Genomic DNA, 25,970 nt, shown 5'->3' on the forward strand with positions numbered 1-25,970 from the left:
AAATTCCTTAATAATAAAAGCTTTTTTAAATTAAACTTACGACTTTCTAACTTTTTAACGTTTAAAAAATACTAAATTAACCTCTTTTAATATATATATCCTATTACGTATAAAGATTATTTTATAAATATTTTAATTATACCCTTTACTATTTAATTTATCGCATTTAAAATCGGCGTCGAAAAACTTTTTTAATAAATAAACACCTTTTTTAATATAAATAAAGTACTTAATTATTTATTTAAAGTTAAACTACGTTTAAAGGTTATAAATACTCGCCGTCCCCGAACGGAATAAATTAAATATAAACGTCCGGAAATATATATTTAGTTTATTAATTACCTCGTCGAAATTATAAGGAATTAAACTAAAAATATTAAATCCGGATTTAATATTATTTTTTATAAATATAACGAAATACCCGGCCTTAGAAATAAAAAAAATTCGAGCTTTATAATATTATTTATCGAGGCTTTTATAAATAACTCGATTTCTTTCGAATATATACGCTTTAATAGCGAATAAAATATTATATTCAAAAACTAAAATAAATAAAAAAAGTAAAAAAATATATTAAGCGTAATAATATTATTATTTTTATAATATTCCTCGAATTAGGCCGAAATATAGCTTTTATAGCCGTTTAAAATGAAAAAGTAATAAAAGCCCTTTTTCGTTTTTTTAATATATTTATCGAAATACCGAATTTAATTTAAGTTTATTTTATTATTAATTTAACCGTTCGAAATCGGTTTAATTATTTAATTACTCGGTAAATCGTATTTACGAAACTAATTCGCGAGGTAATATTAACCTTAAATAATTAAACACGGCGGAATATATTAATTTTATAAATTAATATATTTAATAACCGTTAATTATTCCCGATTATTAAACTAAACCGATTTCGTTTTTTTACGTTAATCGACGTATATTACGATAAATATTAACCCGATTATACTTATTATAAAACCGGTCTTATTGAAATTAAAAATATTTTCGTCGAAAATATTATATTTCGCTTTAATATTTACGATTAATTTAAATTAATCGAAAATAATACTTAAATTCTTATAAAAAGCTTTTTAATAATATAATAAGGTTAAAGATTAACGGGCTTAGTATAACTTAAAGTAATTAAGCTATACGTGACTATAAAGGGTATATTATTAAAAAGCTTAACGCTTAGTATTATAAAATAATAAGATTAGAAATATACACTCTTTTCTCACTATTTACGATCACTTAATATTTCTCACTATTTACGATCACTTAATACTTTTACACTTAATTACGATAATATAGTAAGCCGCGTGCTACTTTATACCCTATATAAAGTTAACGAGTGCCGACTATAACTCCCTCGTACGGGTTATATATTTTTAATAATCGTATCGATAATTTATTCGGGTTTTAAAATATAAATTCTAATTAATAAAACGCTTAACTTAATATTTATCGATATAATCGCCGCCGCGTAATATAGTAAAGAAATTAACTATATTTCTCATAGTATTAAAATTAAAAAGTATCTTTTAAATATTTAAATTAATTATATAATTATAAAGCACCTCTTTTTTTATTATATTTAATTTATATCGTAAATATTAAACTTCGCGTTATAAAGGTTAATTACTAATTCGGTAATTTAAAATAACTCGGGGAACGTTATATACTTTTATAATAACTTATTTATTTAAAGAATTTATCGGATTTCGCATTATTTAAATTATTAAAACGATTTTATTTTCTTTAAATTAAATAAGCATTATAATTATAAAAGTATTACTTATTAATGTTTAAATATATAAGAAATTAAAAATAATAGCCCGCTTAATAATATAACCCGCTTAATAATAAACCACGTTATATATTTTTAATATAATATACCTTTTAAATTCGAGTAAAACACGGTAAATTTAATAAGATTTAAAAAACGACTTAGAATTTATTTTACTTATACGCGTTACTTTTTTAATATTTATTTATAACATAAAGCGATACGCGCGCGTAAACGTACGTATTATTACTTAAATATTTTATATAAACGTCATTAAAAGCTTATAATTATCGTATATAAAAATAGAACTCCATTAAAACGTACGGCAATAATGGTATATATACTCCTAATGCGACATAAGTTTATACTTATCCACGTCCCTAGGGGAATAGAGAGTTTGCCGACAAGCTAATAGATTTACAGGGTAAGGGTATCAAAAGCGGCCCCTTACCGGCCAATGTCACATGCAAGTGACAGTCAAGAGCTTTCCACATCACGTTGTTTCTAGGCATAGTTACTTCTCTCTTTTCTCATATTCAGAAAAAGTGAACGCCTGACATATAGCCCGAGGGGCGAGATAGGGAGGGAGGGTCTGGCGAGGTCAAGGATGCTTACACTAGCTTTCGGGGTATATTGCATAAAGTATCACAAGGCAATAATGCAACATCCCGTCACTCTAAGCTCAGCTTCCTTCCCGTAAAGCCACAAAGTGCAGTATCCCGCTAGTCTAATTCCGCTTCCTCCCCGCCCGATACGGCCATCTTCGGCGCAACTGAGACTGATCGACAACGCACGGGGGCGGCCGAGGACGAACGGCTACTGCACGGCTACACGGCTTTTGACATTGTCGACGCACCGACGAAGTCAATGTGAGAAAATCACCCAAGTTGCATTACCGATCGCCGATTGGGTCGGAGATACTGCTAGTTGCAACCAACTCGTACTGTCGGACGAACCTGCAATGGAACTGCGGCACCATAACTTGATCAGCGCTAAGATTCCACGCAACAAAAGCCAAACCCGAAGAAATGGTGCTGCCACTCACGGCCTTGATCAGCATTACCGTAGCCCTGGAGGTGGCATCTGTGATGGGCAATGACGTTACCAGTAGCGATCCATTGAATCCACCTCGCTGGAGCTGCGGTCGAAATCAAGGGTCCCTCCTCTTGATTGGATTGAATGTAGATATTCATATTTATAACCATCCCCGATCTCTGAACCTAGCCACGAAGTCACTTTCCTCGTCATCTACAAAACGCCATCTTACCTACACTATATACTCGTTTACACTGTTGGTCTGTTACTAGACAAAAGCCACAGCATTGGAGTGGCGACAACGATCGAATCTGCTTATAATACTACATACCGCATTGCTTCCGCAAACATGGCGCCCGCCTCCGTCATGTCCGGCACGGCCCAGCCCCATACCCTCGTGGGGATGAGCATGGAATCCATGATGATGTCAAACTCCACAACCTCGCACCGAGAGTCCTCCTCTCGCTCGGTCGCCAGCAGCTCCGCCGCCATGATGGAGACGCCCGCCATCTCGAGCGTCGTCTACTCGCTCAAGCGCCGCAGCGAGGCCGAGCTGGGCCCGGGCATGTCGGCGCAGATCATGAGCGAGACCCACCTCTCGATCCTCGACTGGATCGCCGTGCAGCGCATGAGCCACCTGCCGGCCGAGGGCAGCAGCTACGACAAGGTGCTCGCGTGGACGCAGCTCTTTGTCGAGCGGCTTCACGCCTTCGAGCTGGCTACTGACGAGTTCGCGGGCGGTAGCAGCCTCGCCACTCGGGTGGCCTACGGCTACTGCGCCATCTTGCTCAAGGTCGGGATTCCTCCCTATCCACCTCGCTATCCGACCTCCATCCGCTGACATCATATCTGCGCATTCCAGTTGGGCAAAGAGAACGCCTCGGGCTTGCTCACTTCCCTAGGCTTTTTCTACAGCATATCGACGACGCTGGCGGACCTCCTGGAGCGCACCGAGATGTTCCGCGTCTCGCAGGAGATCCGGGAGCACCTGGTGCTCGCCACCACGGACCTGGTGACCGTCGTGGCCAGCGTCGCCACCCACTTCTACAAGGCCATCCGCAGCGCGTCCAACGAGTCCGTCTCGGTCAACATTTACACCACCTTCGCGGAACAGATCAAGACGTTCCGGGACCGGTGCGACAAGATCGCCGACGCCATGTGGCGTCATCAGCTGCTGGCCCATGACATGGGCGCCGAGACAGTGGCCGATGTCAAGTCCATCAAGTCGTGGCTTGCGCCCGAGGACCGCGTCCTGGCCAACGTCACGGGCGGCGGGGTGTCGCTCCTGGCCCAGGAGCGCGAAGAACTGACCTGTCTCTGGGTCGCGCCCCAGCTGACGCGCTACCTACGAGGCCAGGACAAGGTCCTGTCCATCAGCGGCAAGCCGGGCTGCGGCAAGACGGTCGCCTCGTCCGTCATTGTCGACTATCTGCAGCGGCCGATTTCAGGGGTCCACCACAGCGCCCTATACGTTCCCATTGGTACGTATTTCCTCACCTCCCCGAGTCCTCCCCGTACCTGTCCCATGCTAACTACGATCGCCTATGTTCCCAGACGGCAACGTCCCCGTCGAGACGGCGACGCGCGCCATCGCCAAAGTCATCATGAGCCAGCTCCTCGACAAGCGCGTCGGCAACATCCAGCTCCTGCAGACCCTGCGCGACGCCTACAAGGCCTGCCAGACGGCCGCCACCAACGACGAGTACGACGACGCCGTTTGGTCGGCCATGGGCCGCGCCCTGAGCGCGGGGCTCCCGGGCGCCGCCCGGGAGGTGGTCCTAGTCGTCGACGGCATCGACGACGCGTCGTGCGACGAGAAGGCCCTGTTCCAGCGCCTCGTGAGCGCGACCGGCAAGGCCGGCGGCAGTGTCCGGCTCATCACCCTGGGCCGGGCCAAGATGGCCGAAGCCCCCGGGCAGGCGGACATGCAGATCAGCGACGCCCTGGTCTCCGACGACATCATGGCCGTGGTCCGGGGCCACTTCGAGTCCGACACCGAGTTCGGCCAGATGTCCGAGTTCGAGCAGGAGTCCGTCGTCTCCGCGCTGACCGAGGCCTCGGCCGGCTCCTTCCTCTGGGCCAAGCTGGCGACGAAGCGCCTGCGCCGCGCCGTCGGGCTCAACGAGTTCCGCGCCGCCGTCGAAAAGATGACCAAGGCCAAGCCCGCCATCACCGAGTTCGTCCAGCAGTGCGTGCACGCGGCCAGCATGACGGACGAGGCCCGGCTCATGCTCATGTGGCTGGCGACGGCGGAGCGGCCCCTGTCGCCCAAGGAGCTCGGCGCCCTGTCGTGCGTCCAGGCGGACAAGGGCGGCGCCCTCGCCGACGCGGGCGGCGTCGACGTGCTGGCCACGCTGAAGCCCGTGCAGGGCCTCGTCATGATGCAGCACGGCCTCATGTGCCTCCGCCACGGGCTCATCCGGGACTCCCTGCGCGAACTGCAGGGCAAGGGCCAGCTGGTCCCCGCGGTCAAGGACGCGCACGCCGACCTCGCGACGCGCCTGCTGTCGTACATCAAGACGGTGGCGCCCGAGCAGCACGAGCCGTCCGTCCGGCTCCTCGACGACCACGACAAGGCCCAGCTGCTCAGCCGGTACCCGCTGCTCGACTTCGCGGTCCGCCACTGGCCCGTCCACCTGACGCAGTCCAAGGCGTTCGAGAGCGGCGGCGACGCGGGCGCGGCCAGGGCGTTCAGCAAGGTGTTCCCGACCACGGTCACGTCGCTGCGCCTGCAGGCCACGCTGTGGCAGCACTGCCCCGTCCCGCTGCTGCTGTCGTACCAGGCGACCGTCACCACCATCTACCGCGAGTGCTTCACGGCCAAGAGCCCGCTCACGCTGCAATGCATCGTCTACCTCGGCATCATCCACCGCCAGATCGGGCGCGTGGACGAGGCCGCCGACCTCTTCTTCGAGGCGACGACGCTGAGCGGCAAGCGGCGCCCGGTCGACCCGACGTTGACGGCCCAGATGGCGGATTACTATATCCAACTGATCGAGGGCAAGACCACTACAAGCTCAAGAAAGGACGTCTTGTCTAAGCTGGACGAGGTCTTCTCCATCTTGGTCGAATGCTACAAGTCCAAGGTTGGCCAGACGTCGAGCCAGATTGTGGCTGCTACGCTCCGTCGCCTGGCCGAGCACTACCGCTCCATCAAGGAAGTCAGCAAGTACGAGCAGGTCATGGAGTCCCTCCTCTATCGCGTGGAAGCCGAGCCAGACACTGGGAGTGTCGTCACGGAGACCGATACCGACCTCCGAGTCCAGCTGAAGGGCACGAAGGAGACCACCATGACGGAGGAGGGGGAGGAGGAGGAGGGCGGTGTATTGCACTTGGAAGTCGAAGAGCGTGACGACCTGATTCAAGGGTCCGGCGACTCCATCAAGGAGGCTGAGCGATGCGTCGCAGAGGGCCTCATCGACGCTGCGGAAAGGGTGTACATTGACGCATGGCAGCGAGCGAGTCGCGAATACAGCGCCCACCGGTCCATCATCTTGGCGGAAAAGAACCTGAAAGTGGCGCTGAGCTACTCGAAGTTCCTGCAGTCTCAAGAGCGAACCTCGGAAGCGTCGGCGCTCCTCGTCAGCGTCTCGGAGGAATACACTCGCCAGTCTTCGACTACCATGCTCACAGAGACTTCGGCCTCGCTCTTAGTTCAGGTGGCCAAGACCGTCAAGTCGATGGGTCTCACTTCGGTCTCACTGGCCATCTCCAAGTCCTGTCAGCAGTACTACCGATCCACCAACCGCACGCAGACGTCCATGTACAAAGAAATTGAGGAGACTATTGAGGTTACCTCGCAAAAGGTCTTGAAGTCGACCGATTCCTCCTCTCAGACGGTCACTTCGGAGAAGAGTCGCGAGGAGTCGGTCTTCCAGTACTCTCGCTCCATCACCACGATGCGGTCTACAGCCTTTGAGCAAGCCAACAGCCTGATTTCCCAATACATGTCCCAGCACCGCTGGCAACAGGCAACCGAGTTCATGATCAAAGTGCTCCGCGGCATCTGGCCATCGTTGCTCTCCGTCAGCATGCAGGACATCACCCTGGTCCAGGACCACGTCGAGGACTGCATCGATCTTACCAGCCGCTTGGCCGAGTGCTATTCCATCCGCCGCCGCCGGATCGACGAGGGCGATATTCGTCTGCGTGTCTACCGCGCTTTAAGATCCGGCCGTGAAGTGGACGACAAGCCGCGAATGGACGCCACTCAGGCGCTTCTCTCCTTCTACGACAGGACGTCCCAGCCCGAGCCCGGGATCGCGATCCGCCAGGAGGTCCTGGACGATTTGATGGCGCGGCACGGGGAGCAGCACGACACGGTGATCCAGCTCCTCTGGGACCTCGCGGAGCGCACTCGGCCGCGCCCCGTCTCGGTCGGCTACTACCAGCGGATCATCCGCGCCATCAACGGCGACGCCAAGACCAGCAAGCCCGAAGCCTTGAAACCCATCACCTTTGTCGCGACGGAGCTGTGGAGCAGGGGCGCCTTCTCGGAGGCCTTGCCCTACTACAAGACCCTCTTCAACACCTTCCTGACGGAGCCCAAACCGAGCCCGGCGCTCGAGGACCAGACGCTGCTGCGTGAATGCTTCGACCGCTACCTCGGGTGCTTGCGCCATGCCAACATCGCCTTTTCCGTCCTCCACAAGATCACGACCGAGTACCAGACGCAGTGCAAGACCGTCTTCGGCGCGTCGGCCTCCATCACGATCCAGGCCACGCTTACTCTTGCCAGGGTATGCCAGGAGTCGACGACCACCGTGTCCCAGGTCATGGAGTTGTACGAGGAGCTTCTCCAGACAAAGACGCAAGAGATCAACCTTGAGGAGATCTCATCGGATCTAAAGATCATGCAAGAGGAACAGACGGCTGCCGACATGGCATTGACATCATCCTCCAACTCGACCAACCTCACGTCCTCGCAGATTGAGCGAAGCGTCGGGATCCTGCGCAAGCGCTTCAGCTCGGTGAAGGAATCGCGCGGCTGGGCCCACGAGGAGTCGCTCACGCAGCTCGAGGAGCTCGTCCGCTTCCAGAGCATGCAGCAGCATGAGACCGAGACCATCACGCGCGAGCTCAGGGAGGCGACGGTCAGCATCCTGACCACGTCCTCCAAGTCCTCCCCGACCCAGCTGGTCGCGGCGGCCAAGACGATCGCGTCTAGCTACACGACGAGCAACCAGATGACGCAGGCCACCGAGATGGCGGACGAACTCTACCGCCAGCTGGTGATAAAGGGCACATCGAACGCCAACAGCAGCCAGATCGACCTGTCTTCGTGCGGGCGCGAAAGCCTCGTCTTCCTCGCCCAGCTCGAGTACAGCCTTGGCCGCACCCCGGCCACCCTGACCGAGATCATGGCGGCGATGGTCGCGCAGTACACCTACTTCGCCGAGTTCCAATCCCTGACCCAGTCGAAAGCCAACGATTTCCTCGAGGTATCTAAGGCCGCGGCACGAATTTACCAGTGCCTCGAGAGCTCCGGCCGACACGCCGCCTCGGCGCGCGTCTTCGAGCAGTACGCCTCGTGGGTGCACCATGCTGACGCGAGCCTTCTGCCGATGGCCAAGCTGTCTCCGGGCCAGGCCAAGATCCTGCTCCAGGCCATCTTGGGACACCTGAGCACGCACAAGTCCACCGACATGGTGCGCACCGTCGGTATCATCGGCAACACGCGGGTGGCGGAACTTCTCAAGGAAGAGCGTTACGACGAGGCTTGCGGCCTCGCCACCGCCTGCTTCAAGGTCATCGCCGTCAAGCCCGACTACTACCGAACCGCCGCCATGGCCAAGCTCGTGCTGACCATGAGCATGCTGGTCGGCCGCTGCGCTACGAACAAGAAACTCGCCCTCGCCCCCGACGCGCGCAAGTCCCTCCTCGAGACCTCCAAGCCCATCCTCGAAGACGTCCTGCGCATCATCCTGCCCGCCGACGACCAGAGCGAGAAGAGCGAGAACAGCAACAAGAAGATCAACACCCCAAAGACCAACACCAAGATCAACCTAGCCAAGCTCGACCCCGCGCACCTCCACCGCCTCCTCGTCCTCCTCGGCGCGCAAGAAAACTACCCGACCCTGTCGCGCCTCCTGACCGCGCTCTGGGCGTCGCGCGAGGCCCAGCACGACTGGGCCCCGCGCGCGACCTTTGCGCTCGCGGGCCGCTACATCCTCGCCCGCTACGTCGTCGGCGACGCCGCCGCCGCCCTGCGCGTCGCCGAGCACATCGTCTACAACTGCCGCCGCGTGCACGGGCTCTGCCACCCGGCCACGCTCGAGATGGCCGGGCTGCTCGCGCGCCTGTACGCCGGGGTCGCGCGGCGGCACCAGGAGCGCACGGGCACGGGCAGCGCCGGGGCCGCGGAGATTGCGAACCGGTATTACCGCAAGAGCGCCGCGATCTACGAGGATATCCTACGCGGGCTCACGGACCCGGGGTACGCTAGCATGGACGGGAACGGCGGCGGCGGCGGCGGCAGCAGCAGCAGCAGCAGCGACAGCAACACCCGCCGCAGCAGTAGCATCGGCAGCAGCGGGTCCCCTGGCGGCGGTAGCAGTGGCTTCACTGGCGACACTGGCATGCTGTATTATGGCAAGATGAGCGGCAACGACCGCGGTGGCATCTTTGCCGCGCCAACCACGGCCAACGACGAGCCCGAGCGGTCCGACGGCCAGATCGCGCGCCAGCACCTCTGGCTGCTGCGCCTAGCCCTTGAGCGCGCGGGCGGCTGGTCCAACAAGGGCTACGCCGAGTACGAGCGCCTCAACGCCGACGTGTTTGCGCGCTACCCCGTCGAGATGGAGGGAGCCGCTGGCGTTGAGCGATGGGACCTCGCGGCCTACGGGTGCGGCCGGGCCCAGTCTGATGATGATATGCTTAGGGCTGAGGAGCTTTCACAGTGGGGGCTGATGACGGAGGCGGAGGATGAGGACATGAACTGAGGTGGTGGGTAGGGGGGGGAAAGTAAGTGTAAGAGTAGCCCCTGCGAGGGATATATGTGTAGGTGGAGGAGGAAAATGTAGGGAAGTTATAATCGGTCGTTCGAGAGCCTATCGTTACGGTTTCCTTTGTTATTTTCTTTTTGTTAGTTATTAAGATTATCCATATACAACACTCTGGTTAACTAGATGAGAATTCTTCCGGCGTGACCCGAGAAGCAGTTTCGCCTACCCTAGGCATCCGACAATGGCAAATCGGGACATGCCAACTCACTACCCCGATCTCACACGCAGCATCACCCTTTGCCACCCCCCTCCCCTCTCTTTATCTATCACGATAGACGACGCTCGTCCCCTCGGAAGCGCTCGTCCCATTTCAGACTCCACTGCACGCCTCCGTTCCTCCGACAAGCGCGCAAACACCGCAGCCGGCAGGCCCCTCTCGCCCTCCTCCCGGAAAGCGCGCAAAGTCCCCTCGCACCGCATCAACCTGGAAAAGCCCTCCAAGTCATCCTCCCCCAGAGCCGCGCCCCGCCGCAGCAGCGCGACGGCCCCCGCGAAGTGGACCCGCTGCCGCAGCTCCATGTCCCGCAGCCTCTTGCGCGCCAAGCGGCTCATTTCGCCCGGCCCCCCTCCGCGGCGGCGGCGCCGCCGCCGCGCGCCCGGGCGAGCGCGTCGTCGCCGGGCAGCCGTGCGAGGCAGCGGCTTAGCGCCGTCGTCGTCGTCTGTTGGGTGGGGGTGCCGTAGTAGTAGTAGCAGCAGCAGCAGCAGTAGCAGTGATAGGCGGCGGTATGGCGCGGTCGAGGTCGGCGCCGTGCCGGACGAGCACGTCGAGGGCGCGCTCGGCGTCGCGCATATGGGCGTCGGCGTCGGCGTCGGCGTCGGTGGGTGCCCCGGGCCTGTCGTCGGCGAGGTCGGGGTGCGGGTGGAACAGGTAGTGCAGCGGCGCGAAGCCGGCGTAGTCCGGGAGGTTGGGATCGAGCTGCAAGCCGCCCCCGTCGTTGGGGTTGGAAAGGAGGAACTCCAGCAGGTCCGCATTGCACTCGGCAGCCGCTTGGTGGAGGACGTGGAGGACGGCGCCCTGGCCTTGGTAGATGATGCGCTCGAGCGGGATCATCGCCCCGTCCGTGGTCAGGGACGAGCCGGCCCGGATCAGCTTCTTGGCGATCCCGAGGCGCCACCGGCGCACCGCGGCCGCGTCGAGCTGGGGCACGGGCATGTGGGATGGGTACAGGCGGCCGTTCAAAGCCGCGGCCCACGGCTGGACGGACATCAGGATGGCGTAGTAAAGCGGGTTGACCCCCGGGTCGACAGGGAACGACGACGGTGATGATGACGATGAGGGGGAGGACCGGTACGCCGGCCCATAGTGAGCCGTGTAAGCATCCAATCGATGCGTCATGGCCCGAGAGACGCAGCACTTGGAGAGCTTGGGCCCATGGTCAAGAGCAAGGCCTCCCCTGGCCTCCCGGCAGGTCGGGGGCGGCACCATGTGCCAGCAGTATGTCCACAATGTCCTCGTGCCCGAAGACGGCGGCCCAATGGAGCGCCGTGATGCGGCTGCGCAGCGGCACGGCCCGGGCGTAGCAAGACCCCCCCCGGATGGCGGTCCCTGTCGCACTCGTGACGTCCGTCGTGGTGGTAGACCGTGTAGTCCACCTGGTTCACGCGGGCTCCGTTTTCGAGGGACCAGCGCACCGCCGCGGCGCTGCCCTTCCGGGCCGAGATGAAGAGGGCCGAGGCGCGGCTGTATTTGACATCGAGCTTGTAAACCTCCGGCGTCACCACGTTGTAGAGACGGCGGCAAGTCGAGGCCAGGGCCAGGGCGACTGGCCATGCCGCAAACCGGTCATATTCCCATGACGCGAACTCTCTCGAGACGTCGGCGTGGCTTCTCGGACGCGAGAACCAAGGACGCCCGTAGCCCAGCTTCAAATGATTTTCTCTCTTAACGCCATCGAGATCAGGACACTTTGTCCGGTTGCTGAGGATCATTTCCAAAATTTCAAATATGATCTCAACAGGCAACATGTCCAGCCTAGGATGATGCACCAGGAACTTGACTTGCTCGCCGGCCACGATTGGCTACAAGTTTCAATGGTCGATGATGATGGTTCGCCGTAGGTCTTGCTTGTTATAGAACTCCTGTGTATCTGATTCCATCTGAAGAGAGCATCCCGAGAACCAGTTTGAAGGTTTTGTTTTCAATTCATGTATGCTATCCCTTTCATCCCGCTCAACCTTACTCCCCATTTGAGAAAGCAGAGCAAGATGTGATTGTAAGGATCCAGGAAGGTCATAAAAGTTGTCAGACCAAGGCCTAAACCAAATCGCGACAAGACGAAACCACGAAAGCTCGAAACTTGTCATAATATGCCCACAAAGGAAACTAGATTTTTGAATGCAATCAATTGATACCTCAAAAAAATGCTCAAAGCAACTCATCCTGGGTGTTGATCAACCCTATTCCCACAAAGGGGATATAATGATACGCCATACCAAGTGTGTGCTGTGGTTGTACTAATACACTCTCTTCTTCCCATGGCCCCCCTCCCTCCACATCGATAGGTAAAAAGGGGGATGCAAATCCAACAGCCTTTATCGTGCCCAACATCAACCCAACGTTTCTGATCGCAGGCTTACAGCTTCATCCCCGACATCTTGGCCACACGCAGACTCTGGCGCATACTGAGATCAAGCATGATCTCCTCACTACCACCAGGGATGGCGTACGCACGAACGTCGCGATAAAGCCGCTCGACCTTGGCGCCCTGCCCGCCGCGCGAGTACGACAGCCCGCCAAAGATCTGCGCCGCCTCGCGGGCGCAGAACTCGAAGCAGAGCGTGGACTGCGCCTTGAGGCCCGCAATCGGCCCGCCCAGCCGCAGCATGGCCTCGGTCTCGCCCATGCGCTGGCACTGGTAAATCAAGTTCTCGAGCCAGTTGTACGAGGCCTCGATCTGGCGCGCCATGTGGGCGAGCTTCATGCGGATGACGGGGTGCTCGATGAGCTTCTTGCCGAAGGTGCGGCGCTTGTTGCCGTACTTGACCGACTCCTCGTAGCACACGCGCGAGAAGCGCAGGCACTGGATGATGATGCCCATGCGCTCGTGGTTGAAGTTGGTCATGATGACCTTGAAGCCCTGGTTCTCCTTGCCGAGCACGTTCTCGACCGGCACTTTCACGTCCTCGAACGTGATGTACGTCGTCCCGCTGCTCCAGACGCCCTGGCAGTCCATGCGGCGCGTGCTGACGCCGCCGAAGGAACGCTCGATCAGCAGCAGCGTCACGCCGTTCATGCCCTTGTCGCTCGTGCGCACGGCCGTGGTGAAGTAGTCGCACCAGATGCCGTTGGTGATCCACTTCTTCTCGCCGTTGACGATGTAGTGCTTGCCGTCCTCGCTCAGCTTGGCCTCGCACGTCAGGTTGGCGACGTCGGACCCGGCGTCGGGCTCCGTAATGGCCAGGCAGATACGCTGCTCGCCGCTTAGGATGCCGGGCATGATGCGGTCCTTGAGCTCCTTCTTGCCGAACTTGATCAGGGGCGGGCCGCCGATGCCGTAGCCGCCAATCATGTTCCAGACGAAGCCGCCGGAGCCGACGCGCGACAGCTCGTCCGTCACAATCATCTCGTGGAACAGGTCCCACTGCTCTGGCGGCACCGACTTGACCGTGTTCTTGGTGTACTCGACCGGGTAGTGCACGCCCAGCAGGCCGGCGAGGTAGCCGCGGCGGCCGGCCTCGAGAAAGATCTCGCGCGGCACCTCCTTCTTCTCATCCCATTCTGTGACGTAGGGCTCGATGTCGCTCTCGACCCATTCGCGGATCTCGGCTCGGAGGGCGGCGTGGGACTCGTTAAAGTAAGGAGAGTGGTACTATATCCATTCCAAAGATAGTTAGCTTCAGTTTCTTCCGAAGGCGTGCGCACTGCCGAATTGCGAGGAGGCAATAAAGTAGGAACAACTTACGCCTTGGTACCAGCTGGGGTCGGCGAAAGGAATCAGATCACCGTAGGGCTCGAGGGCCTCGGCTTCCTCCTCGACGGCCTTCTTGGCCTCCTTGGTGGGCTTGGGCGCGGCGACGGCGGGCGAGGGCTTGGCGGCCTCGACCTTGGGCTTCTTGGAGTCGAGGGAGCCGACCTGGAGGGACTTCTTGTACTTCTTGAGGATGCCCTCGTTGTGGTATTTCCAGAACTGCTTGGAGGCGTCCTTGCCGGCGACGCGCGTGAGGATCTTCTTGCCACCTGTAGCAGCCCCGGCCGAACATTGGTCAGCATGCGATGCGATGCGATTCGCGCGAGGCGCGACGGGAAAGGCGGGAAGAGGTGGGACGAGCAGCAGCTAGCGGCCGCAGGAAGTAGCACGTACCTGGGTGTTCGTCTTGGAACTTTGTCAAATCGTACACATCTTCATCGACAATGACCCACAGGTCGTCAGCCTTGTTGTGGGCGGCGACGTTGCTCGCCTTGAAGGTTTGAGACATGGCGGAAAGTACGGGTTGTCCGAATTAAGAAAAGCCGTCTCTAGGTGAGTGTCGGTAGGCAGGCGGTTGGTGGGTTAGGAAAGTAGGGAAAGAAGCAGTAGCAATTGGTCAGAGATGTTCTATATTCACTATCTCCAGAAGAAGAAGAGGAGGAGGAGGAAGAAAGAAAGACGACCGACACACAACGGACCAGGGACGAAGTATGTAATTGTCATGTCATGCTTGATGGCATGGCGCTGGCTGCTCCTCTGTCTTTTAATAACGGCTGACGAGATGAATGCGAAACCAAACTAGCCCGGCCACTGTCGGCAAAATCCCACACGCCCAAGGCAGCACGCGCCCCAAAAACCAGCCCACAATCACATGCCGCTCGATGGAGAACCGAAAACAGACAGCAATTCCATGTTCACATTCCGGGGACCACTACTGCCCATGACCCATCAGCATTACATAGGCGATAATGCGCCAGTCAGTGACTTGGGGCGTGGCTGCTGGCTGCTTGGATCCTACCTAGGCGTGGCACATGCCACAGCAGCGAAGAAGCATTTCGTGCTTGTTCCCCCACAGAACCCTCCATTGGAGCCTTGCCGCATGCCGCTGCTGCCAATCTCCGGGGTAGACAGATGTGCCTCCGTGGGGAAGAAAGAATCTTTTTTTCTTTTCATTTGGGGTCATGTGGTTGCAGTGTGTTCCGAAGCAGTGCAGTGCAGAGTGTGTAGAGCAGCAATTCAGCTCGCATGTGATGGCAACGTAGAAGGCAGCGAGAGCTGATGTCATCCCCAAAGCCGCCCAGAAGCACAGCGCGTGTCTAGTGATGGATTACGCAGTGCTTGATTGGTCCCAAGAGCGGTGGTGGATCTCTGCACTTTTGCCGAGGTCCATTAACCTTAGTGCTGGCGTTAGGGGATCTTCTGCTGAGCGGCAGTCAGGAAGATTTCCCCGGCTCATCCTCTACAGGATGCCTGCATATCTCTCTATCTTCGCCGACGCCATCGCTTTCATATGACTTGACTTTATCCTAGTCACTGCATGCATATAACGGTTGCAATTCTATGTTGACCAGGTTGGAGAAACAATAATGAGCCTCGATCTCCAAAGATAGTACCTACCTACATGTCCCCAAACTGCTGTTGCTCCATGTTGCAGCCGTCTTGTGCTAGGGCGCCGCGGTTCGACCCGTTCGTTTGGGGGTGGTCCGCCACTAAAAACCCTCGGGCGCGCTATTGACCACATCTTCCAGGGGTTTCAACCAGCTGACCCAAAACCTCAAACCTGGGGTATCCGGCTGGCCGAGAACGCATACCACCCCCCAGAATGGCAGATGAGTAACATATGCCGTGGTTAAACCTTCATAGTTGATTGAATGGGAACTTGACCCTGCACCATCCGCTTCGCTATTCTAATGTACACTGGTTTGAACTGTACAAGCCTCACCCATTCTCCGATGCAACGGTTGTCGCGCGTACGATATAATGTCTTAGGTGACACGATGATACCCACCAATGCTGCGTCGGACCGACACCACCCAAACCTCGAGGGAAAAAAAGGAGGGACATTTAAAAGGAGTGCATGCATGCTTGCCGAGGCAGACTTGGCCAGAAACGAACTTCGAAATCATGCTGCTTTGGCATGAACCGCCTCGGTTAGCTCTCCCCCGTCCACGGGAGGAGCCCCGTCCACAGCGCCGTCGCCGTCCGCCTTCTCCTGATACAGCTCGTCCATAGCCGCGTCGAACTCGCGCCGGAACGCATCCGCCTGCTCCACGAGCGCGAGCTCGCGGAGGTACTGCTCCACCACGCTGATGGCGCGGATCTCCAGGCTCTGCTCGATCGGCCGGTCGCGCCCGCCCGCCGCGCTGCGGTGCTTCGAGACGCACATGTCCATGACGAGCGGCGCCAGCCGGAGGATCTCCTCGTGGTCCAGCTGCTCGCGCGCGTGGCCCAGCATCGACAGGTACACGTAGGCGCGGAACTGCGGGTGCGCCCCGAGCTGCGCCGACGCGAGGATGCGGCCCGCGTGCCGCGCGAACTTCTGCGTCTCGCGCATCTCCTCGTAGATGTTGAGCAGCTGCAGGTTCGCTTTCAGGACCTGGTCCCCGCCCACCTGCGGCATGGCCTCGAGGCGCGCGAGCAGGCGCAGGTAGTACGACTCGGCGACGCCGACCTCGACCAGGCCCTTGAGCGCCTGGTTCAGCACGGGCGCGCCGCGGACGTAGACGATGGCGCCCGCGAACTCGGAGGCCGGGTCGAAGTGGGACTCGAGCTCGTCGAAGTAGAAGTCGAAAAAGGCCGAGAGGTTCCGCTGGAACTCGGCGACGCTCATGCGCGACATGCGGTTCAGGATCAGGTAGAGCGGGTAGTAGGGCGACGCGGCGCCCTTGAGGCGCAGCAGCTCGACCATGTGCTTGATGAACATGACGACCAGGTCCGGCAGGTTGGCCGAGTTGTAGACGGCGGCCGAGAGCAGCAGCACGATCAGCCGCGGGTCCGGCGCGGGCGACTCCATCAGGCTCGACAGCTGGTCGAAGCAGCGCGATATGACTCGGAAGGCCTCTTTCGTCTTGCCCTGCTGGACGATCATGTCTCCTCCCAGATTGAACTGACAGTACCCTAGGAAGCGTTCATCAGCCAGTTAGCTATACATCTGTGCAGCAAATTGCTCGATGGCAAAATGAAGAAATGCGTAGCTCGGTATTCCTGTCCAAAAGGGGACGGGCGGACTCACAGCCTATAATCCCATTCCATTTCCCCTCGTACAGCGTCACGTCCTGGTCCTTCCTCCACAGGCCCACGGAGAACAGGCCGCGAACATACTTGCGCGCGAGGAACAGGGACTCCTCGGGTGCCTTGACGAGCTCGGGCGTGGCGATGGGGAACAGACCCGTGCTCCATCCGGGTGAAGGCGGACGGTTCAGCTGCTTGCCGCTGGCGGATGATAGTCCCGCCATGCGGGCACCGTGGGCTTCCCGCCATTTGCTGGGGTCTGTCTTGGCGTCGGACCTGGTCTTGTATTTCCTCAAACCCCTTTTGGTAGGAGGTCAGTCAATTGAGAGGTGAGCCAGGCGAAACCACGATTGCCTGGGGGCAAGTGCAGGGAGGTAGTCTGTCGTGAAGGAGAGTAAGAAAGAGCGTACCATATCCTGAAGCGCATCTTGTACATCCTCTCCCTGCGCATGATGTTGTTGTCAGGAACATTCTCACTTCGCATCCAGGCTGCTGAGCAGCAGGCGGGGATGGCACGCCATGCATATGTGGCACGAAGAAGCTTACGTCGCGACAAAGTTGTGCTGCTCGCGCATGATCCGACAGACATCCGGCAGACCCAGGCGGCGCTTGATGTAGAGGTCGACGATGGTGTCGCGATGCATCTCCCACTCGTCCGAGCCGGCGTAAGCGACGCGCGGCGGCCGGCGCACGACGGTGAAGTCCATGGGGGCGTGGAGGCCCCCCGGTGTGGTCGCCGGGGTCAGCTGCTGTTCGACGTACGTGCTGCTCATGGTCATGGCTTCCAGGTCAAGTAGGCCACGGTCTGAAACTAACATGGCAAGGTACGATACGGTACGATACGATGCGATGCGATGCGATTGATTAGCCCGCGGAGGAATTACATTGAAATTGTGGAATACAGTGGTGAGGCGTAGTCTAGTTCGAAATGTCGGATCATCATGGATGTTATGTCAGGCAGGAATTGCAGACACGCAGGTCCAGCAAGCAAACAAACAAAGCAGGCTTTCGATCATTTCATCGTTTCAGCTTGGCTGTACGACAGTCCTCGTAACCCCCTTCCCTCCCTCCCCCCACTTCAGCCCAGCTCCTCTCCGTCCTGCTCTGATCTGACCTTACTGTACTTTCTTCTTGGCAAACAAGGACTGCTGACTGGCTGGTCATGTGCTACGTACGTGCTGACCTGACCTGTTGCCTGCAGTTGCTCAGTGCGTTTGATGGCTGTGTAATGATCGAACAGCCCTTGATTGGGGCTCGCCTCTCCCTTGCTTTCCCGCGGGTGGCTAAAAACTCCCCAACTGCCGGGGCATCCCATTGGTGTGCGGGTGGGTTGAGGTTGTAGACGCGCCCGGGGGCTTGGATGGATGGCGCCATGCGTTTATTAGCGATCCTTGGCGTCACCGGGTGCTAACCTAAGTACTTTAGGACTCCATACGATGGACATACAGTACATACCTTCTCATGCCGTTGCTCTACCACAGCACGCGAGGCGGGGTTATGCTTGTCTGGTAGTAGCCTAGGGTGCGGTGCACACTCCGCATGCATCCAGCCGGCAACTCGAAGCCGGCGGCCCAGCAGCGGGAAGACCTCCATTCTGGGCCAGGACAGTGGGTACTCCCGAGGCTCACCCTCTCACCCTCTCACCACTCACCAAGCCTTTACTTGAATCCACCAAGAACCTCAACCTCACCTCAATGCTACATGCCTGCACCGTCGCATCAGATAGGCGAGATATGCTTCACCGATATTTCGGAACAGCTACCCCTCCCTGCAATGGCTTGGATGGGAGCTGCTGGCAATCAGATTCGGCTTGTACTGTATGACCACGTCTGCATGGCCTCCATCCTCATGCCGCGAGGATAGAGCAGCTGCTCCGCTGACGAACGTTGTTGCCGGGGGCTACGATGCGGCGGGGCATTTGGCGGTTGGTTACAAGAACTAACCTCCGCAGTGCTTTAGCGTTGCCATCAGGCAAAGCATCCATGTATCAATGATTGGGCCGATCCGGAAACGACCGTCGCCAAGTCACTTCCATCGAAGCGATGCATCATGCTGGGGCTGTTCGCATATGACTCGGACGACAACGTCTCCAAAGTTCGGATGAACCGACAACGATCCCGTGCCTAGTTAAAGGCGGAGTTCTCCTCGCCCCGGTCTTTTCCTTCCGAGTGATCCCTCATTTTCTTATCGCCCACGGCTATCCGGCGTTCCTGCTGTCTAAAGGTGTGAAGCTCTTCCGGCCAACTGCGGTGATCTCGGTGGCCGCCATGCCAGAGGCGCTAGGATAACCTCTTACCCGCTGACCTTCTACAACTTCGTCACCTTCGACGTTATCTTCGGCACCGCTTCCCTCTACATCGTATTGAACGTGCTGGTCATCAGCCTCCGCCTGTTCTCCTCCTGGAAGAGACATGGCCGCTTCGCCATGGGCGACTGGTGCGGGCTCTTGGCTACTGTACGTGATACTTACCGTCATACAACAGCACATGGAGTATACCCTAGACCCCGGCTGACCCAGCCCTAGTTCTTTACACTCGGCATGATAGTTATCATGTTAATAGGTATGCCTACCCCTCTTTCCTTGTCCGAAGCCTCGATAAAGGATCGCCATGCCTAATCACAAAGGGGCCAGGCGCCAGCACTCGGAGCATCGGAAGGCACGACATGGACGTGGGCGACGAGGTAGCAGAGCTCCATATTTCAATGGTAGATTACAAGGTACCACCACCACCACCGCCACCACCCAGGCCCATTCATGATAGATGCTCACGGAACCTTGGTGAAAGTTGCACTTTGCGTACAACATCATTTTTACCCTCTCCGTGGGCTTCATACGGCTCACCCTTCTCTTCTTGTTCCTCCAACTGTTTCTCCACCATCCCCTATATCGGGTCATCCAAGGCATGATAGCACTAGTCGTTATTTGGGTGGCGTGCTACATGGTCATGGCCTTCTCGTGCGGCAAGGTCCCGGATACGTCGGTCGTGTCCCCGCACAATGTCCCGTCCAGGTTGTGCCCAGGTTTCCGGCTGGGAACGCCGACGCTGCAAAAGATTGGCTTCTCGGTCGCCCTGACGGATTGCGTCATTGACGTGGCCATGTTTCTGCTACCGCTGTATCCAGTGAGTGCCTGTTGCCCCATATAGGCCTAAGTAGTTTGAAAGTTGATCATCGTCACTCCAGGTCTTGAAGATGAATAGTTCGTCCAACCTGTGCTCGATGCATTCCAGCCACTCGTCCACCTCAAGCTGACGGGTCTAAGTGCGAGGACGAAACAAGGTGTGGGTCAGCATCGTGTTTCTTCTAGGCATATTGTGAGTAGGCAATACCCCTGTCGGAACTGCCTCGAGTCTGTTGCTAACACCTGCGCGGCTCCATCACGGCGTCCATCATCAAGCTGGCAATCTTCACGATCATCAATACCCCTATAGGCACGTCGTCTCATGATAATACGGTTTCATTAAGAATGACCAATGCCACTGTAGGCTCGCAGGCAGCAACACCGTTAGGCATCAACGACGTGAACGGTAAGCCGCCCTCTCCTTCCGGTCTCAGACCCCAGGAAGCTCTAACCGCGGGGAAAGCACTCCAGGAGTCAGCGGGACCATTGCGTGGTGGACGATGACGGAGTGCTCGCTCGGCAACATCACGTGCAACCTCCCCATCATCTCGGGATACATCTTCCAGCGCTTCTTCAGGGCCCGGGTGACATACGTCTCCTCCCATATCGTCACCATAGGGCGCAAGTCGCTACGGCTGAACCCCGTGGTGCCGCCGGATCTGACGCTGGATCTGACGCTGGACCAGACGATGACGCAACAAACGCGGGCTGTCGCCGGGACCGAGGACGGCATATCGCCCAGCACAGTCGACCATGTCGAGTCTTCACCACTGGAGATACCACGGGGGCAGACATGAGGCAAACATCTTGGCTTGCGAAGTTCCGTTCACCAAAGTGCCGGTGAGATGCGGGACGTGAAGCGAGGCGGGGATGACGGCTGTAGAAAGCCGACCCCGTGGGGATAGTGACGAGCGGCTTCGGGCATCGAACGAACCAATGCCTGCGAACCCAACTAGAGGGCTATCTCGAGCGTGGGACAGAGCTCAACTGGTCATGACCCTCCACGCGCGCAGTCAATTTCGGAGGCTTTGTTAAGTTAACATCAACCAAGTCCTAGGGAGGTGGGAACTCCCGGGCAACTGAAGGTCGATGTTGTCGGTTGATTACCGGCAGCATATGAGATTTCAGCGGCGTCCTTGCTTTATTGCCAATGTCTAATCCGCGACGAACCTAGCAGCAATCCTGTCTCACGGATCTCGGAAATGGCTGGAATGCCCATACCCACGAAGAACGCTAACCCTCTGGCCGTCGGTGTTCATCTCTTCAGATGGGCATTAGTCGTCGACATTAACGTTTCTTCGCCAGACCCCGATAGCGGAGCGCATTGCGAACGAGAGATTTCCACCAATGAATAACCCGGCTCGTACTCGGCCAATGCGGGCGTATGGGCGCCATGGAGATGGAGAACGGAGCAGGGTGGCTCGGTACTGCGATATGGCCTGATCGGGTAGGTCGTTGTTGGCCAACTGCCGACTGTGGTAGCTGGCGCCATCTTGGCCCTCTTGGCGGGGGTCCTTGGCAATTTAGCCAAGCGATTCCAACGTTGGCCAAACCCGATAAGAGATTGGATCCAGGGGAAATGTAAGGGAATACATGGATGCAACAAGACAGGAGCAATTTGACAGGATGAGGGAAGGAGAAGAATGAAGTAACATTACGAGCAAACGGCAGAAAACGAGGGAGGTTCTGCATCGACATATGTTAGTTGCATGACACGCACAAGGGGAGGAGCCGCAGCTTTTCCACGAGTGACGAGTCCCAGCTATAATAGCCCCGACACGTTGGATGAGCACAAGGATGCCATTGCTTATCGGTTAGCGACCCATGCACCAGATGCAAGTTCCATCCACTCCGCAATCTATAAAGCGGAGCCCCTCCCGTATGACGTGACTCTATACAGGAGATATCGTCGCTCACTTTTGTCCGTTTCGGCGCCTTGATTGGGGCGGGACCTAACAGGGAGATTGGGCACGCTCGTTGAGGAGGGTATATCAAGCTGGATCTTACCAGCCGTCCAGACCGTTGTTTGGGTGGCGGGGAAAAATCAGGATAACTCGGCAAGATAATGTTGCTACCCCCGGCTTGAAATTGCTCAATCGCGGCTCTAGCGTTCACTGTTCGGCTGGTTCTGCAACCACTACGAATCTGCCGCTTTGATAACAGACGCCCTCAGCTATCATCCAGGAACGGAGCGAAGGGACCATGGGGCACTTTACCCCATGTAGGATAGGCCGCGGCAGGGTCAGGTGAGCATGACTCCCGGGCTGCCGAGATTCTTGGAAGCGCCGCACAATACGATTGAGGAAGGTTGCTAAGCTCCGATATGGGGATCCCGTACGGGCGTCGTCAAAAGCAGAGCCTCGACAGCTTCAAGCTCCGATCCAACCTTCCTCTTCCGCCCTAGGTCCGGCTTTCCTATCAAGGGGGATTTGGAGAAGAGGCCAGGCTCTTAACAGTCCCCGGGCTCAGCCATGAAGTCCGGATCGATGTATAAAGACCCGTTGATCATCGCCCCTAGTTCCCGTTTGTGTCTGACCATCCACTCGGCACCCGCGTACCGTCACTCGCTTTGGCTGCCTCCCGATTGGTCCCCTTCCTTCGTTGATCCCATAATTACTCAGACAGTCGATTGCCTCCTCCTCCCGCTAGGATGCAGTTCAAGTCCCTCTTCCTCGGCGCCGTCGCGGCCTCGAGCGCCCTGGCCGCGGACCGCCTTTGCGGCTTCAAGGAGCCCACGGCCGAGGACGTCGCCATCGCGCAGAGCTTCGCCGCGCAGGAGGCCGAGGCCCTGGCCGCGTCCAACGAGACCATGTCCCTCCAGGCCCAGACCAACGTCAACGTCTACTTCCACGTCATCGCGACTTCGCAGTCCACCAGTGGTGGCTACATTAGCGTAAGTACTTCGCTAACACAACCTTTCATTTCATTCTCCAGACTAGAAAGAAAAGCACTAACCTGAAGCGCACGCAGGCCTCAAGCCTGACCAGGCAGCTCGACGCCATGAACGAGCGCTTCGCGCCCTACGGCTTCTCCTTCACCCAGGCCGGCGCCGACTGGACCGTCAACAGCGCCTGGGCCCGGGACGGCTCCGAGCTGACCATGAAGAGGCAGCTGCGCAAGGGGGACGTACAAGGACCTCAACCTGTACCTCCTGGCCGACATGGACTACCTGGGCTACGCCTACCTGCCCAAGTCCGTCAGCAGCGGGTCCTCGGACTTCTACTACGACGGCGTCTCCGTCCTGGGGTCGACCGTGCCGGGCGGCTCCTACACGGGCTATAACCTGGGCCTCACCGCGGTCCACGAGGCGGGGCACTGGCTCGGGCTGTACCATACCTTCCAGGGCGGATGCTCCGGGCAGGGCGACTATGTGGATGATACGCCGCCTGAGGCTAGCGCGGCATCGGGGTGCCCTATCGGTCGCGATACGTGCCCCGGTGGTGGTGTTGACCCTATCCACAACTACATGGACTACACTCAAGAGTAAGCAGCGTTTACCTCCTTTTTTGGGGGTTCAACCATTACGTTTTGCTAACCTGGTGGCCTTTCTTCTTAGTTCCTGCTACGAGGAGTTCACTCCGGGCCAGGTTACCCGCATGAACAGCTACTGGAAGAACTACCGTGCCTCCAAGTAAGCCTCGGAGGCATGGGGGTTCTGTTGCTGATTATCAATGCCCTTGGCACTTGTGTCTCTACCAGAAATCCATGAGGAGTTCGGGATGGTGGCTATTAATAGGCGATCCTGTACATACATTCATTTACTCTAATGTTGAAGCCGCCCACAGGGATAGAGCCTGTAAATACAACAATGTACTTATGGGGAAGCCTATAGCCCCATTAAATATGGCGTTCTTCGATGTGACTTATCAGGTACCATCCTCTTCGCCCGCCAGAACCTTCCCAGCCAGCGTCTCGGCCATTTCCTTGTCCCAGGCCTCGGGAAACCACCCCGCGTCCCGAAAGGCCTTTCGAATGCCATCTAGCTCGTCCGGATCATGCCACGGGTTGTCATCCACCAACAGACAGCCGTCGGGGTCTACATAACCCGGGTACCACTCGAGCGAGCGCAGCCTCTGCTCGCACGCCGCGAAGAACGGCTGGATGCGGTAGTAGGCGTACTCCATCTCGTCCGGGCTCCACGGGTTGGGGTCGGGGAAGTCATCCTCGACCTCGCGCTGGACCTCGTCCTTGCACTGGGGGATCCCCAGCTCGGACCAGACGTTGCCGGCGTTCTGCTCCACCAGGACGACGCCGTTGCTTCGTGTCGATATAGACTTTGTAGTAGTACTCTTCTGTCTCCTGGTTGCTTCCTAAGAGTACTAGCCGCGGCGGTATGCGCGAGGTCGGGACCGGAATGTATTGAGTCGAACAATTTGAGGTAGGACGAGAGAGCTTCGACTGCTTCATTATGCGGATGCATGGTTTCGCACTATTCCGAAGAATGGATAGGCGTCTCTTCACCCAACAATAGTTCTATTAAGCAAACAGCTCGACAGGGAGGTTTACAATGGGGTCGGTTAGATGGCTTAACTTGACACGTGCAGGAGTACTCCTCTCACCCGGCTCAGCGGAACGTAGTGCATGCAGATTAAACTAAAGTCCGTGGCTACTGCTGCCGTTGGCAACATCTCATCTAATAGGCAGCTTTTTGTCGGTTTTTTGGTATATTAGTACACATGTGATCTGATGCTATTAGTTTATTCCAGGTCATGCAGTCGAAATAGTAACTAGTCGGGTTTTTATCAGCCAACAACCATAGTAATGGGTAGAAAAAGCGTAACAGATTTACGTCACCCTGTACCAATCTGGTCTCGGTCTGGGTCGCAAATTTCCTCAGCATCCAAACCTCGTTCTCCGTCAAGCTCTCGAATCATCCACTGCGCCACATCCTTGTTCCACGTCTCGGCAGGCCACCCCGCGTCGCGAATGATCCTCCGCCTCTCCGCCATCGCGTCCCTGTCGAGCCCGTCGCCCGCGTCCTCCACCAGGCCGTGGTCCCAGAAGTTGGGGCACCACTCCAGCGAACGTAGTTTCTGCTCGCACGCCTCAAAGAAGGGCCGGATGGCGTATACCTCGTAGTGCACCTCCGTGGCCTCGTCGTACGTCTCCTTCTCGGGCAGCTCGTAGTCCTTGTCCTCGATGTCGACATCTGTGCACTGCGGGATGCCCAGGTCCGGACAGATGCCCGGGTCGAGCTGCTCGACGAGGATCACCCCGTGCTGGGTGTCGAGCATCACGTTGTACCAGTACTCCTGCTCGCTCTGGTTGCTCCCGAGGCACACGAAGTGGCCCGGCATGCTGGGGCTGGGGAAAGGGCGACCTTGGCGCATGTCCTCGCTCCATTGGCGTTGCCTCTCGAGGAGCTTGGAGTTCAGAAGGCTCACGAGTTCCAGCCTTGGCATGAACTCCGGGCCATCACTTTCCCATTGCGGTATGTGACGCAGAAACTCTAGAGCCGCATCCGTGGTGCCATCGCATGCAAAGACCTCCTCGGTAATCTATGGCCAGCCTTCCGGTGGCGGGAACTTCAGTGCCTTGAGAGAGCCGGGCTGTGCCCGGTGAAGCAGTCTGATGTATGAAGTGAATGCCGCAACCGCTTCCTCATGCGAGTATCTGGTCGTCATAGTGCACAAGAAACGAAATGTCTCGAAGTTACTCAGATCCTATTGACATGGAATTTAGAGTAAGTGGAAGAAAGTGAACAGTCAGGAAGAAACTAAAGTACTGGAATGGACGGAATGGCGAAGTGATAGGTTCTTAATTCTGTAACGTTAACTTTTTTTTAATTTCTTTTTTCTTTTTACTTTTCGACTTTTATTAGCGTAGGCTAATAGAAGTAAATAACTTAAAACCGAGTAAATTTAATATATATCGACTTAAAAAAGTATTAT

General features: G+C 56.0%; 11 protein-coding genes across 11 annotated transcripts; 4 read left to right on the plus strand and 7 right to left on the minus strand.

The window, feature by feature from the left end:
- Positions 1–3,164: 3,164 nt before the first annotated feature.
- On the plus strand, positions 3,165–9,756 carry PG986_013917 (NACHT domain protein; the record flags this gene model as incomplete). The annotated part of the gene is made up of 3 exons (XM_066850139.1): positions 3,165–3,608; positions 3,678–4,296; positions 4,370–9,756. 3 exons carry the CDS (start codon positions 3,165–3,167, stop codon positions 9,754–9,756), a joined length of 6,450 nt encoding a protein of 2,149 aa, XP_066694282.1.
- Positions 9,757–10,026: 270 nt separating this feature from the next.
- Positions 10,027–10,371, minus strand: PG986_013918 (uncharacterized protein; the record flags this gene model as incomplete). Its single annotated transcript, XM_066850140.1, has 1 exon — positions 10,027–10,371. The coding sequence occupies one exon, from the start codon at positions 10,369–10,371 to the stop codon at positions 10,027–10,029; it is 345 nt and encodes a 114-aa protein (XP_066694283.1).
- Positions 10,372–10,459: 88 nt separating this feature from the next.
- On the minus strand, positions 10,460–11,748 carry PG986_013919 (uncharacterized protein; the record flags this gene model as incomplete). The annotated part of the gene is made up of 2 exons (XM_066850141.1): positions 10,460–11,313; positions 11,382–11,748. The coding sequence occupies 2 exons, from the start codon at positions 11,746–11,748 to the stop codon at positions 10,460–10,462; spliced, it is 1,221 nt and encodes a 406-aa protein (XP_066694284.1).
- A 644-nt stretch (positions 11,749–12,392) lies between these two features.
- PG986_013920 (uncharacterized protein) lies at positions 12,393–14,235 on the minus strand (the record flags this gene model as incomplete). The annotated part of the gene is made up of 3 exons (XM_066850142.1): positions 12,393–13,628; positions 13,722–13,996; positions 14,121–14,235. The coding sequence occupies 3 exons, from the start codon at positions 14,233–14,235 to the stop codon at positions 12,393–12,395; spliced, it is 1,626 nt and encodes a 541-aa protein (XP_066694285.1).
- Positions 14,236–15,849: 1,614 nt separating this feature from the next.
- PG986_013921 (uncharacterized protein) lies at positions 15,850–17,731 on the minus strand (the record flags this gene model as incomplete). Its single annotated transcript, XM_066850143.1, has 4 exons — positions 15,850–16,844; positions 16,960–17,258; positions 17,369–17,401; positions 17,505–17,731. The coding sequence occupies 4 exons, from the start codon at positions 17,729–17,731 to the stop codon at positions 15,850–15,852; spliced, it is 1,554 nt and encodes a 517-aa protein (XP_066694286.1).
- Positions 17,732–19,155: 1,424 nt separating this feature from the next.
- PG986_013922 (uncharacterized protein) lies at positions 19,156–19,371 on the minus strand (the record flags this gene model as incomplete). The annotated part of the gene is made up of 1 exon (XM_066850144.1): positions 19,156–19,371. One exon carries the CDS (start codon positions 19,369–19,371, stop codon positions 19,156–19,158), a length of 216 nt encoding a protein of 71 aa, XP_066694287.1.
- Positions 19,372–19,903: 532 nt separating this feature from the next.
- PG986_013923 (uncharacterized protein) lies at positions 19,904–20,110 on the plus strand (the record flags this gene model as incomplete). Its single annotated transcript, XM_066850145.1, has 2 exons — positions 19,904–20,080; positions 20,105–20,110. The coding sequence occupies 2 exons, from the start codon at positions 19,904–19,906 to the stop codon at positions 20,108–20,110; spliced, it is 183 nt and encodes a 60-aa protein (XP_066694288.1).
- A 314-nt stretch (positions 20,111–20,424) lies between these two features.
- On the plus strand, positions 20,425–20,876 carry PG986_013924 (uncharacterized protein; the record flags this gene model as incomplete). The annotated part of the gene is made up of 2 exons (XM_066850146.1): positions 20,425–20,485; positions 20,551–20,876. 2 exons carry the CDS (start codon positions 20,425–20,427, stop codon positions 20,874–20,876), a joined length of 387 nt encoding a protein of 128 aa, XP_066694289.1.
- A 1,853-nt stretch (positions 20,877–22,729) lies between these two features.
- Positions 22,730–23,714, plus strand: PG986_013925 (metalloprotease; the record flags this gene model as incomplete). The annotated part of the gene is made up of 4 exons (XM_066850147.1): positions 22,730–22,972; positions 23,050–23,223; positions 23,273–23,562; positions 23,636–23,714. The coding sequence occupies 4 exons, from the start codon at positions 22,730–22,732 to the stop codon at positions 23,712–23,714; spliced, it is 786 nt and encodes a 261-aa protein (XP_066694290.1).
- A 231-nt stretch (positions 23,715–23,945) lies between these two features.
- On the minus strand, positions 23,946–24,662 carry PG986_013926 (uncharacterized protein; the record flags this gene model as incomplete). The annotated part of the gene is made up of 2 exons (XM_066850148.1): positions 23,946–24,389; positions 24,639–24,662. The coding sequence occupies 2 exons, from the start codon at positions 24,660–24,662 to the stop codon at positions 23,946–23,948; spliced, it is 468 nt and encodes a 155-aa protein (XP_066694291.1).
- Positions 24,663–24,869: 207 nt separating this feature from the next.
- On the minus strand, positions 24,870–25,481 carry PG986_013927 (uncharacterized protein; the record flags this gene model as incomplete). The annotated part of the gene is made up of 1 exon (XM_066850149.1): positions 24,870–25,481. One exon carries the CDS (start codon positions 25,479–25,481, stop codon positions 24,870–24,872), a length of 612 nt encoding a protein of 203 aa, XP_066694292.1.
- Positions 25,482–25,970: the final 489 nt, after the last annotated feature.

This window comes from Apiospora aurea, assembly GCF_038362705.1.
Source record: "Apiospora aurea strain CBS 24483 chromosome Unknown utg000009l_segment0_segment0, whole genome shotgun sequence".
NCBI classification, from domain to species: Eukaryota; Fungi; Ascomycota; class Sordariomycetes; order Amphisphaeriales; family Apiosporaceae; genus Apiospora; species Apiospora aurea.